The 17,267-nt window shown below is 37.4% G+C and overlaps 1 protein-coding gene across 5 annotated transcripts in view; it reads left to right on the top strand.

Moving 5' to 3' along the window:
* The window catches only part of CACNB4 (calcium voltage-gated channel auxiliary subunit beta 4), a 221,513-nt gene extending 204,798 nt beyond the window's left edge, over positions 1-16,715 (top strand). For all 5 annotated transcript variants that reach the window (XM_031451401.2, XM_031451398.2, XM_010985625.3 and 2 more), the window contains 2 exons: positions 8,143-8,328; positions 10,540-16,715. In XM_031451401.2, coding sequence (XP_031307261.1) covers positions 8,143-8,328; positions 10,540-10,800 — 447 coding nt within the window. In that variant the 3' untranslated portion in view covers positions 10,801-16,715. The remainder of the gene's footprint in view (positions 1-8,142; positions 8,329-10,539) is intronic.
* Positions 16,716-17,267: the final 552 nt, after the last annotated feature.

The following is a 17,267-nucleotide window of genomic DNA, read 5'->3' as shown; positions in this document are numbered from 1 at the left end:
TTTAGGTAAGAGTGTTTTAGGTCAGGGATTCTCCACAATTGACATTGCAGGTTGGTAAATTTTTTGTTTTAGGCACCAGCCCTGTGCATTGTGGGATGTTTAGCAGTTTCCCTTGCCAGTAACAACCCCCAAGTTGTAGCAATCAAAAATGTCTCCAGACATTGCCAGATGTCCCTTAGGGAAAGACATTACTCCCGGTTGAGAACCACTGGTTTAGATTAATATCTTCACAAGTTTTGGTTAATAATGTTATAAGGAGTCTCAGTAAGTAATTCCTTGAGATGTGTTTCAGGTGAGTTGAATTTGTTTCTTTTTAATTTGATCTTTTTATAAGAATGAGTTTATTAACATTTATTCCTAATAATTACTAGAGAAAATGACTTGTGTCTTACTAAAATGGATATATTTTAGCTGCTGAGATGGTTGATAATTGAGTAGTTATATGTATAGTACAACATGTTACATCTGAAATAGCTGGAGCCAAGAAAAATATGTGCCTACTTAAATACAGATAATACTATGAGCTGCCTTAGGATGTGTACTCAGGTCAGGAATCTCCAACAGCCTCATATACGGGGAAGGCAGCCTTGCCCTGTCATTATTTCAGCAGGATAAACACTCCCTGGTTTTGTGTAATTGGTCCGAAAACTTGGAATTCTAAACAAGCTGTCTGGATAAGTAAGGTTACCTTGTATTTAGTATTTTGTAGACGGTCTTTACATTATTCAACATGTTCATCTGATATTACTTGAATATCATTTGTAATGCTAAGGAGGAATTGTGCACTCTATTTTGGCATACATGAAAAAATCTTCGAATTATACAAACTAGTAGTAATCTCCAAATGTATCTGCATTTGTCCCTACTTTTACTTCAAGACCATAATTATCTTTGTCATCCAAAGATAGGTGATCACTCCTAGCTCCTCTAGGAGAGTTGGCAACCTGCTTAATTAGCCACCGCATCTCCAATCTGAAAAGTCAGCAAATTACACTGGCGGAGTCTCACGTTGCTAAGAAATTAAAGGCAGCAGTCTTTAGAAAGGGAAGTCTAAAAGAGTATTGAAAAAAGTAAACTCTCTGTAGGCGAAAAAATGAACTCAGGGACTGTTGAAGCAAAAAGGGACCTCAGATACCACCCTATGTATTCTTCCCAGTATGTGACATCAGCAAGTGTTATGGGGAATGCACTCTGATACCACAAATGTTTGAGAAAACACCTAAGTAAACATATGTAGACTGGTTTCTTGACCACAAAGGCCTTAGTATGCTAATGAGCATTTTATATCTCCATTAGGATGGGTAGTGTACAGTGCTTCCCCTGTATTTTGACTATAGAACCATTTTCCACAGAGCATCCTATGGATCTAGTGTTCCATGGAACAATTCTAAGGAAAGACTGATCATTTTACAAATGAGGGAACTGAGACCAAGAGAGGTGAACTGGCTTTCCAACAGTCATACGCCTTCGCCAGAGTCAGACAAAGATCTCTGTCTTCTTGTCTAGCAAGACTTTAGAGAGTGAATGGCAACAGACAGGTTATTCTGTTTCCTCCTGTAGAGAGAATCATGGGTTCATGGGTAAGGCTTCTTCTAAGAATGGGGTCGGCAAACTTTTTCAGTGAAGGGCGAGACAGTAAATATTTTAGGCTTTGTGGGCCATGTGTTCTTACTCACAAAACTACTCAACTCTGCCTTGGTAGCAGGAAAGCAGCCGTACACAGTATGTAAATGAATGCAAGTGTTCCAGCCAGACTTTGTTTATAGAAGCAGGGGGCAGTCCCAATGTAGCCAGCTCACCGAAGTTGTCATCTTTGTTCTAGGACAAATTTCCGGTTATCTATTCCTGCGCAACAGACTACCCCAAACTAGTGACTTTAAGCAACCAGCACTTGGTGGTATTCAGCTGGTGGCTGAACTGGTTCCTTAGCAGGGATGGCCAGAAACCTTGGCTCAGCCAATTTCTCTCCCTCTCCTCGTGGTCTCAGGGCCTTTCCACATGATCTCTCCAACAGGAATACAGGTTTCCTACATGGTAGCACCCAGAGCTCCAAGAGCAAGTATTTCAATCCCTTAAACTGGGCTTAGATATTGGCACAACAGCACTTCCATAGCATTCTGCTAGTCAGAGGAGTCACAGAGCCTCAGATTCAAGGAGAGGGGACATAAACCCTCCATCTGTATGGATGCAGGGAGTGGTAAAGAACCTGTGGCCATTTTTAATCAGCTACAGACAGAAGGATGAGCTGGGAGGATGGGCTATGGAACAGTTCTACTCTGGAAGAGGGAGGGCTTTCCTTCATTGGGCATTGGGCCTGCTCTGGATTCACAGAAGAAAAGGTGGGATGCAGACAGAAAAGGGGCCTGTGAGACTAGGACCCACAAGCTCATTTCATATATGTATTTTTATATGAATTGCCTGAATTTGCATTTGGAATATACATCTGTACACTATAGAATTGGATTTCATTTTGCTTCTACCAGGTATTGGTACCCTTTTCCTTTTCAGAGAAGTTGAAAATAGTACATTTTAAGAAGCACAAAGTTCAAATTGCCCCAGTTCTAAAGCAATGAGAGCTACATAATGCATGGCGAGAAGAGCAGATAGGCAGACAATTGAATGTATAAATGAAATGTAATCCTTTAATCCTACTTAGTTACAAGCTGACTTGTGTTACCAAAAGCTAACCCTGGCTCTTTGTAATTTTTCTGTGCATGTAAAACGACATTGATCACTCTCTCGGCAAGAGGGGAACACATCTCCTCCAGAGTCTTGCAAACCTCTAACATTACAGTAACCGTAATCCTTCTCTTCTATCTCTTCTATGATTTGTCTTCATTTTCTGTTGCTGAATGGGCTCAGATTTATTCTATTAAACACAGGAACTCTGAAGTGAAAGATCGTGCCCAATGTCCTATCACAGTAGTACTGCTGTCACAGTAGTAATTTTCCACTGCCCCTTTCCAGTAATTTTATTTAAATTATTTAGAATCATGTGGATTCACCCACCTTTCTGAAGTGCCATCCCTACTGGTGCATTCATTATTACAGAGACTCTGGATGTTTGTGGTTTAATTCATAACATTACTTTTGAAAAAGATACTGATCAATTTCAGATGATTCCTTCATGAAACGAGGCCATATGGGATCTAGTTTCTCTCAGTCCCAAGGAGACTACTCTTGTTGCAGGAATTTCAGCCACCCAACTTGGATATACGGAGTCAGGGATAGTTCTCTCTCCAATACTATGGTGTAAAGCATTGGATTAATTTGGACTTAACGAAAACACTGGATGCCTTTTCTACAGACAGTAACACTGGTAGATGTTTTTATACTCTTTGAAGAATAAGAATGGACCTGTTGGATGAGTGTGGGGAGGAAAATGTGGTTGGGTTCATGATGAGAGTCACAGATCATTAAAGAAGAGGAACTAGAAGGGATCACAATCACTGTATTCTTTGCCTTCATGTTTTCCCCACCGATCAGTGGCAGGAATTCTGATTGTCTTCCCCTTTGGGCTCATTAAAGTGGAAACTGTGCCTGAGACTAACTGCTAGAGCCCCGTGTTATTGGTAGGCTTTCCTTTAGCCTCGTAAGACCTCATACATCTTTCAGAATCCCTTTAACTTAGACTTTCCTATCACTAGTTGACCAGTAAGTTGAGTACTCAGGAATTCAAAAGCTTTAATAATATAAAGAATGCAATTCTGATATGAAAGAAACATTGGCTGGTCATTGTATAATTAGCATTGTGTATTTGCCATTCAGCCATTTTATTTTACTGAACGGTACTTGCCAGTCATTTTTTTTGATGGTGGCAGATTTAGGATCTCTTTATTCTGTTAACAAAGAAGTAAAAGTATGCCCAACCCGATTCTCTTTTTTCCACTTAGAAATAAGAAAGATGAACTACATAAGGTTTTATCTCTGCACAATGAATAAATGTAAAATAATGCATATACCATGGGAGAGTTTGTATATATTTAATCTCCTGGCTAGCTAATACTCAGTAATGCACCAACTTAAAAAAAAAAGTTAAGATTAAACTGCTAAATTAATTTCTAAGTTTTATCAACTTTTTGTTAAAAATTTTCAATAGCAAAAAAAAAACTAATTGAAAAAAGGAGGGGAGGGTAAAGCTCAGTGGCAGAGTACATGCTTAGCATGCATGAGGTCCTGGGTTCAGTCCCCAGTACCTCCATTTAACCAAACAAACAAACTTAATTACCCCCCAAAAAAACTAATCAAAAAGTTTTTTCTGAATGTTCAATAGCCAATTCTAGATAAAACATATTAGAAATCATGTTTGTTTAATGAGATTCTCCTTCTATGCTAGAAAGTATGTATTTCACAGTCATAAAGAAAAAAGACTTACCCACTTCCTCTCTCTATCTTCCCTTCCAAAAGACTGTAAAAGAAGTAAATGGGACCCATTCCAATTGTCAATGTAGGAACTGAAAAGTGCTCCATCTTTCTAAAAACCAGCGTGACCAAACGCTCCCATTCTCCCCAGTTACCCAGATTTCGGCACGCATAGTCCCAAGTACCCAGAACCACTCAGTCCCGGGTGGACCAGAATGGTTGGTTGCTCTGATTCAAGTGCCTTCCTTTGGAAAGTTTGTGATATTCTACAAATTAAGAAACAGAGAGTTCTTTAAACAGTTAAAATTTTTTAAAAAGCTATTGCAGATTTTCTTCATTACCATTTTATTCAGCTTCAATCTTTTCCTTTCTTCTCTGTCATTTTCATTCTCTGCACCACGGGATAAGCTAGACGCATGTTTTTCACTCTTGTTATTTCTAACACTTTAGTTTTACATTCTCCTGCAAGAGCTTATCCAGAAAGGGGACCTACAGTGCCTGGCTTTCTGGTGGTTTGTTTTGACTCCTCTGTTCACTACTTATTTACTTTGGCAGCCACATTATTTCTGCCCACCTCGGCTGAAGAAAATATCGCACTGCAGAATGTCAGAGGCGTGTGCTGTGTTGGTGCTTTGGAAACAGCTCAGTGTTACCCTTACCTCCGGCTGTCCCAAGGGCATGGTATCTTTGAGTGGGTAACTGCTCACCGCCTGTGACTGTCCCATTACCCACACCCTCTTCTGCTGATTAGATAGCTCTTTGAATCTCATATCCCACGCTGTAGACCTCATGTATTGCACAGTAAGCAGCTAACTGTGCTTGAACCTTTAAATTTATGAAAAATTGGCAAATCCGGCTTGCATAATTCATCGGCCTGCTTTTCTTTTAATTTCTTTTTGTATAATTAAAAAAAATTATTTTTCCTCCCTATCCTCACTTTCTAACACTCTGGTCTAATCAGCGGTGTTATTTCCTGAACAGTTGAAAAGAAAAATTGTCACAGATATCTAGGCTGTTAGATTCTTCTTACTTGGAAATAAGCCGCATATGTCAGTATTCATTCAGAAGCTGAAATTTGCTTTGCTCTGTGCTTTTGAAAGCCTAAAAGCAATTTCAAATCATCTTCCATCATATAGCTGTCTTTTTTGCAACACAGAAGCATAGTTTTCTAGAAATGATTGGGGCTTTAGCAAACAGCCATGTACCGATATATACAAATTCTATTCATTGACAAAAAGAAGTACTTTATTAACCTTACTTGTAATCAAGTATATGTTTGTGCCTGCAGCCATGACAATGTGACATTTGGAACAGCCACATAGATAGAAATCTCATTCAAATAACATTTTGCAATGGGGGCTGCTTACCTGGTTTTGCCCTCTCTGGGCTTTACAGTCCTGGCTGTGATAGCCAGAACTCTCACTGCAAGTTCCCCCGGAGGGTTCATTAACTTGAGGCTTCACGAAAGCAAGAAAATGACTTGTTGAGACTATACATTGTTGAGATCCCACATTATAGAATGAGACCCATGTGACTGAATAACATAGTTAACATAAATAGCATTATGTAAACAGCAGACTCCAGATCAAATAGAGCCTAGGGTTTATGAACGAGTTTAGCCTGGAGTGACACAGAGTGGTCCTTTGTTACCCAGTTTCCTCTTTCTTCTTTCAGTGTCCTCTGTCTGAGTTGTGTGCGCACTTTGGGATGGGGCTGTTCTTGTTCTGCTCATGTTAGTACTGCAATGTTAACTTGAGAAATCAGAGAATACAATGTTTATATCAGAGCACTAGGGACATTTCTCAGATTCTATATTTATAACCATCAGTGGTTTACATTGATGGGGGCAGGGGCTTTTGATTGCCAGAGACAGACACTCCCTTGATTTGCGTTAGTGGAAAAGAGGATTTTATTGTAAGGATATATGTAGGAACTAGCTGTTTTCCCATTCTCTCCTGGGCCATGTGGTCTCTGTGCTTCTCTTTTTCTGTTTCATTCTCTTCCCTCTACAGATAGAATTGTTTGACTTACTCATAATTTCCCCTCACTCCTAAGTTCAACTTTCACATGTCTCTCTGGGCCTCCTTCTAAATCCAGAACTTTAAGCTGCAGCTCTGAATGTTAACTGGCTCAGTCTCTGTTGTTCTGAATTCAAGTGCCGGTGTGACATAGAGTGTTATGGATTGTAATACTCGTCTCTCCCACCGGACTGCATGCTTCTTGAGCATAGGGATCATGTCCGTTTTCTTTGCCACAGTATACCTGCAACGCCTAGCACAGAATAGATACCAAGTAAATATTTTATGAATGAATAAAATATGCAAAAACCCATCTGAAATCTATGAATAAATGTTCCTGTTGGGGAAAGGTTTCCCCGTGAGTGGAACTGGCTGAGTCTTCTCAAGCACCAGTCGGTTTAGACTGAAACCACCTTATTCTTTTCCTAGTTCCTAAACATTTCTCACTGCTTCAGGGACTTGCAAACTGCTTCGCAAATTAGGGTCAAAATGTTCAGTAAAGATCAATGTAATGAAAACATTCAAAAACTAAACGCTGGGAGAGAGATGGTTTCCATGGTGACTCCTGCTTCAGGGAGCCCTCACACTGATGAGAGTGAGTCAGCTGACCCTCCACCGACTCGGAGTCATCTAGTTGCTATAAACCTACAATCCACCTGCAGCATCAGTGCTGATGGCGGTAACCCTGTATTTGATTCATTAGTGGAAGCTCCTTATTTTGGTAAAGTGAGCTTGTAAGAGCAGGTGGGTGACAGCAGAAGTGGTGCAAGAGGGAAGATGTGGATTCAGCTGCTGGAAGTCGGGGGTGTGCTTTCATTTACCTGTGAAATGGCTTTTCTCTTTATGAGGTGCCACAATCTTCTGACTGTCCCTCCAGGGAATCTGTGTCCCAGGTATATTATTCTGTCTGTGTTCCCGACCACACTGCATTGACAGAGGGGCCACTCTGCTCCTTTGGGGCAAAAGAACAACTCCTGATTATAGGATAGGTGTTGGAGAAAGTTCTTACTGACAGAAACATGGACACCAGATACTTCTTGTGTGAACCCTCCACCCCCACCTCCCACCACAAGTGCTATCAAATACTCCTAGTCCTTGTTCTTTTTTAACCATTTCACACGGTGATCTTCTGGTAGCAGAAATCTCTGTAATTTGGTTTTCTACTACTAATCCTAAACTTTCTGTATTGTTTTATCATGAGACAGATAACATCATTTTCACAAACATTCTAAAAATTATCTAAGTAAATGTTATTTCTTCTAACACAGTTACTTTGGGAAATGAAATATTTATTCCAATGATACAGTCATTGCCCAAAACATTTTTGTAACTCCTCTTTCAGTGCCATTAACTTGCTTCTCTCATATTCTGAAGTAAGTATAATTCAGAACTTTTATATAATATATAAAAGGGTGTATTCAGTAAGTGTTATTCCATAGGAATATATGGGTAAAGATATGAATACATGTATATTTTCACTATATTCTGCTTAGGACACTTTCACATGTACCTCATCTTTCTTTTCTAAAAATCCAAATATTTAATGAGCTTTCCCATTTTTATGTCAATGTCCAGATTTGTACATGGTTAACTGTGCAGCTCTTCACTTGACTTTAACTTTAGGAACTGCCATTACAGCCCCTCAAATTTAATATTTGCTACTAGAAATTAGAAACGATATTATCTGCATGAAGTGGAATTTTAGGTTTCATTGCCTAAAACGTAATGTATGAATGACATGGGTTTTTCTTGTCATCTGCAGGAAATGTTTGATGTTATCTTGGATGAAAATCAGCTGGAGGATGCGTGTGAGCATCTGGGGGAGTACCTGGAGGCGTACTGGCGTGCCACCCACACGACCAGCAGCACCCCCATGACCCCGCTGCTTGGAAGGAACCTGGGCTCCACAGCACTCTCACCGTACCCCACAGCGATTTCTGGGTTACAGGTAGCGTCACTTTTCACTCATGCTTTTACAACGTTACATGTATGATTGTATAGGAGACTTGACTGAGATGGAGACTGGGATTGTCCTTAATCTGAAGACAGAAACATGTGCATTACTAAAAATCTGAAGTATTACCTAATTGTGATCTACCCTAGACGAGGTGACCCAGAGAGTGGCCTTTTCCTTAGAACTTTGCTCTCTGTTAATTTATAATGGCTTTTACTTAGATAAATCAATCCCTCCTATGTTTAAACCCTGCTAAGAAATTTACTACCTACTATGCAATTATCTGTTACCGCTCACATCACTTCTTAAGGATTACACAACGGTGGCACTGTCAGGCGCATGGCCAGCTACGTAAGACAGGTGGGACAGATGACCCACTGGCTGCCTTACCTCATCCTGCCCCACAGGCCGCTGGGCCGGCCCCCTAGCTTTCCCAAACAGAATGTGCACACGAGTTGAGTCACCCTGTTTGGAAACTGTGTTCAGATCCCTGAGTTTTCAGGGCTGGGTGGGGGCCCACCTTGGTCAGCGGCTACTTCAGGTGTGCTCTAGGGAAGCTGAGGTGAGTGCAGGAGGCTGAGGCCCTCTCTCCTGCTGTGCTAGTGCTGCCCTCAGAGCTGGATGTGGGGAGCCAGAGGCACTACGATACCACGTGAATCTCGCCTTCCTCCATCAATTATAATTACCATTTACCAAGCAGCTGCTGGAATGTGGCCAAACCCCCAGCTGACTGAGTAACGCGTAGTCAGTCGAGCCCTCTTGCATCGCGCCTAGTTTTGTATTAATGAGTGATAATGATAGTCATGATTGTAGATCATGTCGCGTTCGCTCTGCAATAAATAGCACTGTGAAATGTGATTACAATTATATTACTCTTTTACAAAATTGCATCTTGGTGAGTAAAAAACTGCCATATAAGTGAATGGCTTTTGAGTCTGGAATTGAACTTGCTATTGTAATACGCAATACATGTGTGGTCACCAGGACTCATCTGGCTTCACTGGCTGCATGCTGATCTGAGTGTGGCTTTTCCACTGACTAGTTCGGGTTGGCTCCAAATTGTACACTGTGGAATGAGAAATGGATTTAGCAATACGCTTCTGTAATGTAGGTGGGAATGAAATGTTCCAATCTGTTTATGAAAATAACACTCTTGACTTATCGCCTCTAAGACATCCACCTCGAGTTGTTCTCCCCGTGTCACTTGAGTTAATGTGGTACCCTTTATCCTGCGGCCTAATTCTCTTGGTAACCATGGGCATTTAGTTGTTAGACTCCTGGTGGGAGTTAAAGACTCAAGCTATGGCTGTTGACTGAATTTCCTGCTGCGTGAAGGGGAGTGTCCTTGACAGGAAATGTATCTGGGTCTGTGGTGTCATCAGGATCCTGTTTCTGAACTGCGGAGACCTACCTAAGCAGACACAGCTGTGACACGTGTTTTCCCATCATTTGAAGAAAAATGTTGATAGCGTTTCCTGAGTGCTCAGCTAAGTGTCTGAAGATACTAATTTCAATTAATGGTTATAGGGGAATTTAGTTTCTATCTGAGGATTATTTTTGCAGCACATTTCAGTTGAGGAGGCAAGAATTGGAAATGTATCAATTGGCTGGCTCCATAATTACTGTGTACTTCTTTGGAGAGAACTTTGCTGAGTCTTACATTTATGTAGGATGCAGAAACACATTATTTTATGGGCAGCACAAATCATCATTTCATTATAATATTTTTAAAAGATACAAGGAACGTTCAGCTAGATAAAGATGAAGTGTGTGACTTTAGGAGGAGAAAGATTTTATCAGTTCAAGAGAGGAATAAAATAACAGATGCTATTCTGAACTTTAACTTGTTTCCCAGTGGTAAAATAATCCTCATTTTTGCAATAGAAGTGGAATTATTAAGCCTTCCTAAATACACTAAGTTCCATTCAGCAGTTAACTCTTAATTCTATATGTTTAATAAGAAGCATAATTATGCAGCATTATGTAATTAAATTCATAAACTATCAGCACTTTGGCATCTTTGCATGTTGTATCCCAAATACATAAGACCAGATATTTCGAGCAGACTGTTTGTGTATCAAACTGTTTATTAAGTCGGATGTAAAGCATCTTATGGTACAGAGTCTACATGTTGTGCATACATGTACATGTTCTAGTTGAAGGAAGCTGATGTGATTTAACCAGTGAACCATCTGATATTTTTAGAGTCAGCGTATGAGGCACAGCAACCACTCCACAGAGAACTCTCCAATTGAAAGACGAAGTCTAATGACCTCTGATGAAAATTACCACAATGAAAGGGCTCGGAAGAGTAGGAACCGCTTGTCTTCCAGTTCCCAGCATAGCCGAGATCATTACCCTCTTGTGGAAGAAGATTATCCTGACTCCTACCAGGACACTTACAAACCTCACAGGAACCGAGGATCGCCTGGGGGATATAGCCATGACTCTCGACATAGGCTTTGAGTCTACAGAAACAAACAAAAAATTCATCTGTTGATAATTTGCCATAGCACTGCTAGGATACAACCAGTCATCTTAACTTGGCAAGTACAGCACAGTATTCACTGTGTTTATGGGCTGCTGTTATTGATGCCAAAAAGGGGCAAAAAAAAAAATGTACATTATGCCCTTAAGTCTAGATGGATATTAGATGCCCAATCATATAGATATTTTTAAGTGCAACATTTACATAACAGTACCTTTTGTTTTCTTCATTAGATTTAGACACATCAATTTGTAATTTAGGGTACTTATCAAGGCACATATAAAATAATTTCCCGTGCTGGAAATTCCAAATGACCAGTTCCAGTTGGAACCAATTTATAAACCAATTCCTGTTGGAATTTGGGCAATCGACTAGAAAGTCTACTTGAGCATGTTGCAATCAACTAAAAAATCAGAAAAAAAAAGAAACCAATTAATAAAAAAATCAAAATACCAACAGAAGCCAAAACCAGCTATGATATTTATTTGCTGGAAGTTAAATTTACACTTAAAGTTGGAATGTATAAACATTTTAATATATGTTAACGTTGCCACAATGGCTTTTCAAACTTACCAAATGTATTGATAGTGCCAAAAAATCTCAAATTAATGCAGAAATTATACCGTCTCCTCAGATTTTAATATTTTTCTTTCTTTCCTGGCACAGCTGTTGTATTCAAAGTGTTTTGCTTTTTGTTTAGTCATAACTGTTAGCTTGTTTGAAGTTGGCAAAAAAAAACACCAAAAAACAACTCAATTTCTTTAGCAGTGAGAGAGAATATTAAAGAGAAGCCCAATCACAGCTGGTTATGTGAGATGGAAAATGGGGTGTTGTTTCCCCTTTAATCAATCTGAGCACAACTACATACATCCAGGAATCTGCAGTCAGGCGGTGAGGATGGGCACAGGTCCTCCTGAGTGTGAGGCTGAACATCTCCAGGTGGGATTGCATCCACCCCACTTACCACAAACACGGGGTCAGTGTTACCCACCAGCACAACTGAATCTCTTTCCATTGCTTCCCTCAGTCTCTGTCTTTGAATATCTGAATGTTCTAGCCCTTCACCAAATTCTCTGTAATCATGCTATGATTATCAAGGATTTTTTGTTTTACACAGACACACTGAATTTTGATATTGAAAGCTGTATTTCTACACAATGATTCATCGAAAAGTTGTGACAACAGATGATGAATTTAAAAGCTTGCAGTAAAAAAGTAAACTCATAGATTCGGAATCGATTTGTTCACTAAAATTCTAACATTTTTATTGCAGAGGATTATAAAGAATTTGAAGATTGAACTGCCTTATTTCTAATGAACACTCCTCTTTCCCTAGACGTCTCACAGTCTCTCCAGAGGCTATAATTATAGAATCGGTGACCTTATGTCTTATATGATCAAGGAAGCCTTAGATTCCCTATGATCCAAGAAATTATTGAAATTGACCCTTTTATACAATGCACAAATGTCTGTGGGAAAAGACTCTCGTTTCTAAAAGTCCACAATGCGTGCATTTTTCTAAAGCCTCCATAGGGTCAGGCATAAACATTCTTTTCTACTAGTACATTGTCATGAAGCCTACTTTTTGGAAAACAATAATAATTCGTTTTCTGTTTTCTTATTTCTCCCCACCCAAGCCTTTCAATATTTAGACTCTCAAAGCATGCATCAGTTAAACAATTTTCCTGACCATGAAAATAAGTTCCATACTCCTGATTAGTTACATACATCTTGAACCTCATTATGACCTCCCACATCCCCCTCTCCTGTTGTTCACTGTGTGTACCCCATTATGAACATGTTTAGCTAGTAATGAGGATGCCTATAATTATGTAAGTTATCGCAAATATTTGATACAATTAAAAAATGTGGGCTCAGTGAATTCTAAAAGTTAACATGTGATACTGGCTTGTGAGGTTCTTTTGTCATCTAGTGAAGCTTATAAAACTTTCAGTTAAGACATTTAAAAGAGCTCTATCCATTAGGCACTTTAATACACATATAACCTGCCATTATTGAATACTTTGTTAGAGCACAGAAGAGCATTTTCCAGCAAACAGATATATTTATTACATGTACAGCACATATCTGCATGAGAAAGAAGACATTAGCCAAAACATTTTTCTATATGCTTTACTGGTTTCTTGTTTGTGTGCATTAAAGTATTTAATTGCAGAGTGCACCAAGGTGTATAAACTTAGACTAGACAGCTGTTCAGCTTTTTCTGTAGTAGCATTAGCAATCTGGTCATTTAACTACTTTAAGATATTTACATTTTATGGCAGGTAACTGTAACAGCATTTACATATATTTCCTAGATTACCATATTCTTCCAACTTTTAAAAAAAATCTTGTTTTTCAAGGCCTCTCAAAGCCTAGTTTCTATGTCTTCCATGTCATGCTGATAAAAAGAGAGGTCCATTCAATCTGTGCACAAAAACCAGTCTTTCCTTTACCATCAAGTGTCCATACTTGTTTTGCTTTGCATTCTTATTCAAAAGCTAACAATCTCGGAAAGGGTATAATGTATATTTTCTTGATGGATATATTTAAATTTTTACTTTGATTGGGCATATTCTTTCCCCTTCCTTTTGTACTAAGTTATCTTCTCCAAATGAATAAAGGATTTTATGCATTTTCCTTTTTTTTCTTAAGCCTTAGAGTTTATTGTGTAAATGATACTAAAATACAGATATATACTAAATGAAAAGTTTTATTTTTGCCAAGCACATCAAGCACCTTTGGAAGATACAGATTCCACAAATACTTTGTTTTTAACTGATTTCATTTAAAAATAGCAATGATAAGCAGGAGAAACAAGTAATACTGTTTTGAGGCTGTTTTAACTTGTAGTATAAACCACATATTCTGTCATTTAAGTAATATGTAATTTCAGAATATATAAATTACATATTCTGTAATTTCATTCAGTGAATATGTAACAGTGTAGACTCATGTGACATTGTGGAAATGTAGTCTTGGAAAAAAAAGGAATGCAATTTGTCAATCCTGGTGTTAATTCTCAAGGCTAAAATGTGACTCCAGTATTATAATCAACAATGTTATCTTGTTTACTCCAGTATTTAAAGCAACACTTAGAAATGTTTATAAATGACTGATGATTCTCTCTTATCTTTATATGGTTCTATTGGAAAGAAAATTGAAATTAACAATTTAGACTGACAGTTTTTCCTAATAAGAGAGTCTTAATTATGTGGCAATATGTCATTGCACTTAGTTCTTAACGAAATGAATTTTTTAAATATAAAACAAATTCTGAGAAAACTATATGTTCCCTTTGAATAATTTGTTAATTACTTTAATTATTATTGTTGTCGTTTGCAAAATGTATTTTTGGAATGTTAACCTCTTTTCATACCTGCATACTTGAACTTGTCTTTTGTGTGGGGGCCTTAAAATTCATAATAGGAAGCTAGTGCGGTGAAAGGGAGGGAGAGAAGGAAATCATGCCAAAAGATGGTTTGCAAATTCAAGGTTCACTCCTTGAATGACCATATCATAAAATGTTGAGACCCAGGATGTCAGTTAAGAATGTTTCTAGGCAACCTTAATTTGCATGCTAGTGTGTTTTCTTAGTTATACAATTTTATTTTGGTATTTGCTAAAAAATAAAAACAACATAATCCCACTCTAGAAATTGCCCAGTATATTGATATTTATACTACCTCTTCTCTAGAGAAGACAATATGTCTTTAAAGAGAAAAACACTTTTCAATAAATAGTAAATTTATTACTCTTACTGCTAACCTTACTGCAGAGCTAACTAAATACATAAATTACTAAAATACACTTTCCCTTTAGATTTTAAACTGTTGCCAAATGCACTCGTCACCCTTTCATTTCTTCCATGTTAGTGAGGTTTTCTTTGAATTGGTTCACAATGTATGAGGAGGCAAGGGAAACATTTAATAAATTAGCAATCATAGGGAACAAACAGACTGCCAGGAAATTGCTTTTGTGTGCAACTTGTTATAACATCCAACTCTAAGTCTAATAGAGACTAGACTCAGAGACTTGATGTTTAAGTGCAGCTGGTTTGCAAATTCAAATTTTGTTGATCCTTGACTTCTCCTATAGACACAGCCATTTACTAAGTAAGATTATCTTGGACACCCATGTCATTGGAACAAACTTCATATCAATGTTTCAAATAAATGAGAATGTACCCCTTATTTCTTTTATATTTCTGCCTATATTTCTGTCTTTTATGACAGTGTTGCATGTTCTTTTATTAATTATATAAAACTCATCTTTGAATAACTTTATGAATGAAAATGTTATAGGAAATTATGGAATAAAATTTTTTTCATTAGTTCCTCATACTTTTAAATATTGTTAATGCTGTAACTGTTATTAAGTTACTTACTCCAGCTGTGTCTGTAATGGCAGAGGACAGTCCTCCTCTTTTAAATGATAATAATGATCAAACCACTCAATACCATAGTTGTCAGACAACAAGGGTAACTTTTCAGTTGTTGACTTAGGCAGTCAAGTTAGTCAAATAGTAAAACCGTTTTATATGGGCAGACAGAGCTACAGCATTAAAAAATTTGCTTTTCAAAGGTTTCTTCTTTTGTTAAAATGAACTTTCTCAAATGAATTTCATCCTCATATACCAACTCTCTCTCTCTACTTGTGGATGATTTCATACCTAATGCTTCATGCAATTAAGGGACATTATGAGAGGACTAGAAAATATTTCATCAGATAATCTTGACTAAGGGCTGTAACCAGTTGCCATGAAACATGTATAAATAACAGTGAATAGCAATGAGTTTGGGGGAGTAATAGTTACACATGAAATTTTCCTTTGTTTCTTTTGATGTGTATAAAATGTTTGCGGAAAGACGGCAGAAAATGTTACTGATGAATTTAGAGTGTTTGGAGAATACACTGATGCTTCCTCTTTGAAAATCATACAGCGTTAAAGTGAGAACTATCTAGGAACTAAAAGTGGCTGACCTCTTGCTTTTCAATACTTTGTATAAGTGTTCTTGGTTATGTTTTGAACACTTAAATTTCTCAACAAATGGCTATGTCTGTATTTACGTACGGGCCACTCTTGCTCTTCTTGCCACCTTCACACATCTTTAACTGAACCCAGTGTGAACTCTGTGTGCATAAGGGATGTATTTAAAGATGCAGGATCATTAACGCTATATTGTTGCATACTATTTTTCATATGCCTTACAATATTTTCTGGGACATTATTAAAATGAAAGCATTTTATTGCCAAAATAAATCTATGTTGTTATTTCTAATCTGCATTAGCAGTAGAAAAATAATGTAGCAGAAACATATATTGTACAGTACAAAAATTATAAAAGATATATATTTTGCCAATAATAGAAAAAATAGATTGAGGAGAAAGAAGCACATTTGTTATAGCACAAACTTACAACAAAATCCACTGTTAAATTTGGCAGTTGTATTTTTTAAAAATCTATAGACTTAGTTCTAAGTTTTATCAGATTTATTTCATCTACCATCTTTTTAACTTGCTGCTTGATATTTTTCCAGCAATTTGCTTCATAGCCTTGCAATCTGTGGATGTAACTTATTTTATTTAATTCCCTTCCGTAAAACTTATTAAATTTTATTTTGTGATAAGACTCATACTATATTTACTGTTCTTATTTCTTCTCCTTCAGTAGTAACTACAAAAAGTAACAGCCAGTGACCTCATAGGGCTTCTCTGAATTTTGGACATGTTTGAAATGTTGTATATTTTTCACAGCCTACAGTCAGAATGATAAAGATGTCCCAACAACAACAACAAAAGTATTGAGGGATTCTTCAATTTGTTTCGTACTGAATACTATTTTGAAACATAAGTTAAAGCCATTAGCTTTTTTTTTTTTTTTGAAAGGGTGGTGGGAGGGAAAAACAGATAAACTTATTAATACTAAAAATAAATATGGCAAATTGATGTAAAAAGATTTCCCTACTATTCTGAGTGCTGTTGATATTCCAAGCTATTGCTATATCTCCAGCTACAAAGTGGGAAAAACAAAACAAAACAATGCCTTTGTCCAGTATTTTTTCCTTTCTTTAAATTTTAGTTATTTATTTTGATAATTTACCCCCTTTTATTTTTCTTATCTAGGTAAATGTGTAGCATTCTACAAGGCATGCTGGGTAAAATACACTATGCAAATGTGTACAGTGCTGCATGTTTTGTTCTCCCTCTGCTTTAGTGGCTTTAAAGAAAAAAAAATGTGTTGTTATTTTTGTGAACCAAAACATTTAACAAAGAAAATGCAGAGTGCATGCATATAGTATCCTAATTTCTATGGATTTGTTTTATGGAATTTAAATGTGTACAAACCAACTGCATTAATTTTTTTCTTTTATATAATAAATGAAAAAAAAAAAACTGAAACCAGCGTTATACCTCTCTCCTTTATATTATTCTAGAGATACA

This window comes from Camelus dromedarius, chromosome 4 (genome assembly GCF_036321535.1).
Source record: "Camelus dromedarius isolate mCamDro1 chromosome 4, mCamDro1.pat, whole genome shotgun sequence".
Lineage (NCBI taxonomy): Eukaryota > Metazoa > Chordata > Mammalia > Artiodactyla > Camelidae > Camelus > Camelus dromedarius.
Note: the sequence above shows the minus strand (reverse complement) of the source record. Positions and strands in the feature narration are given on the sequence as shown.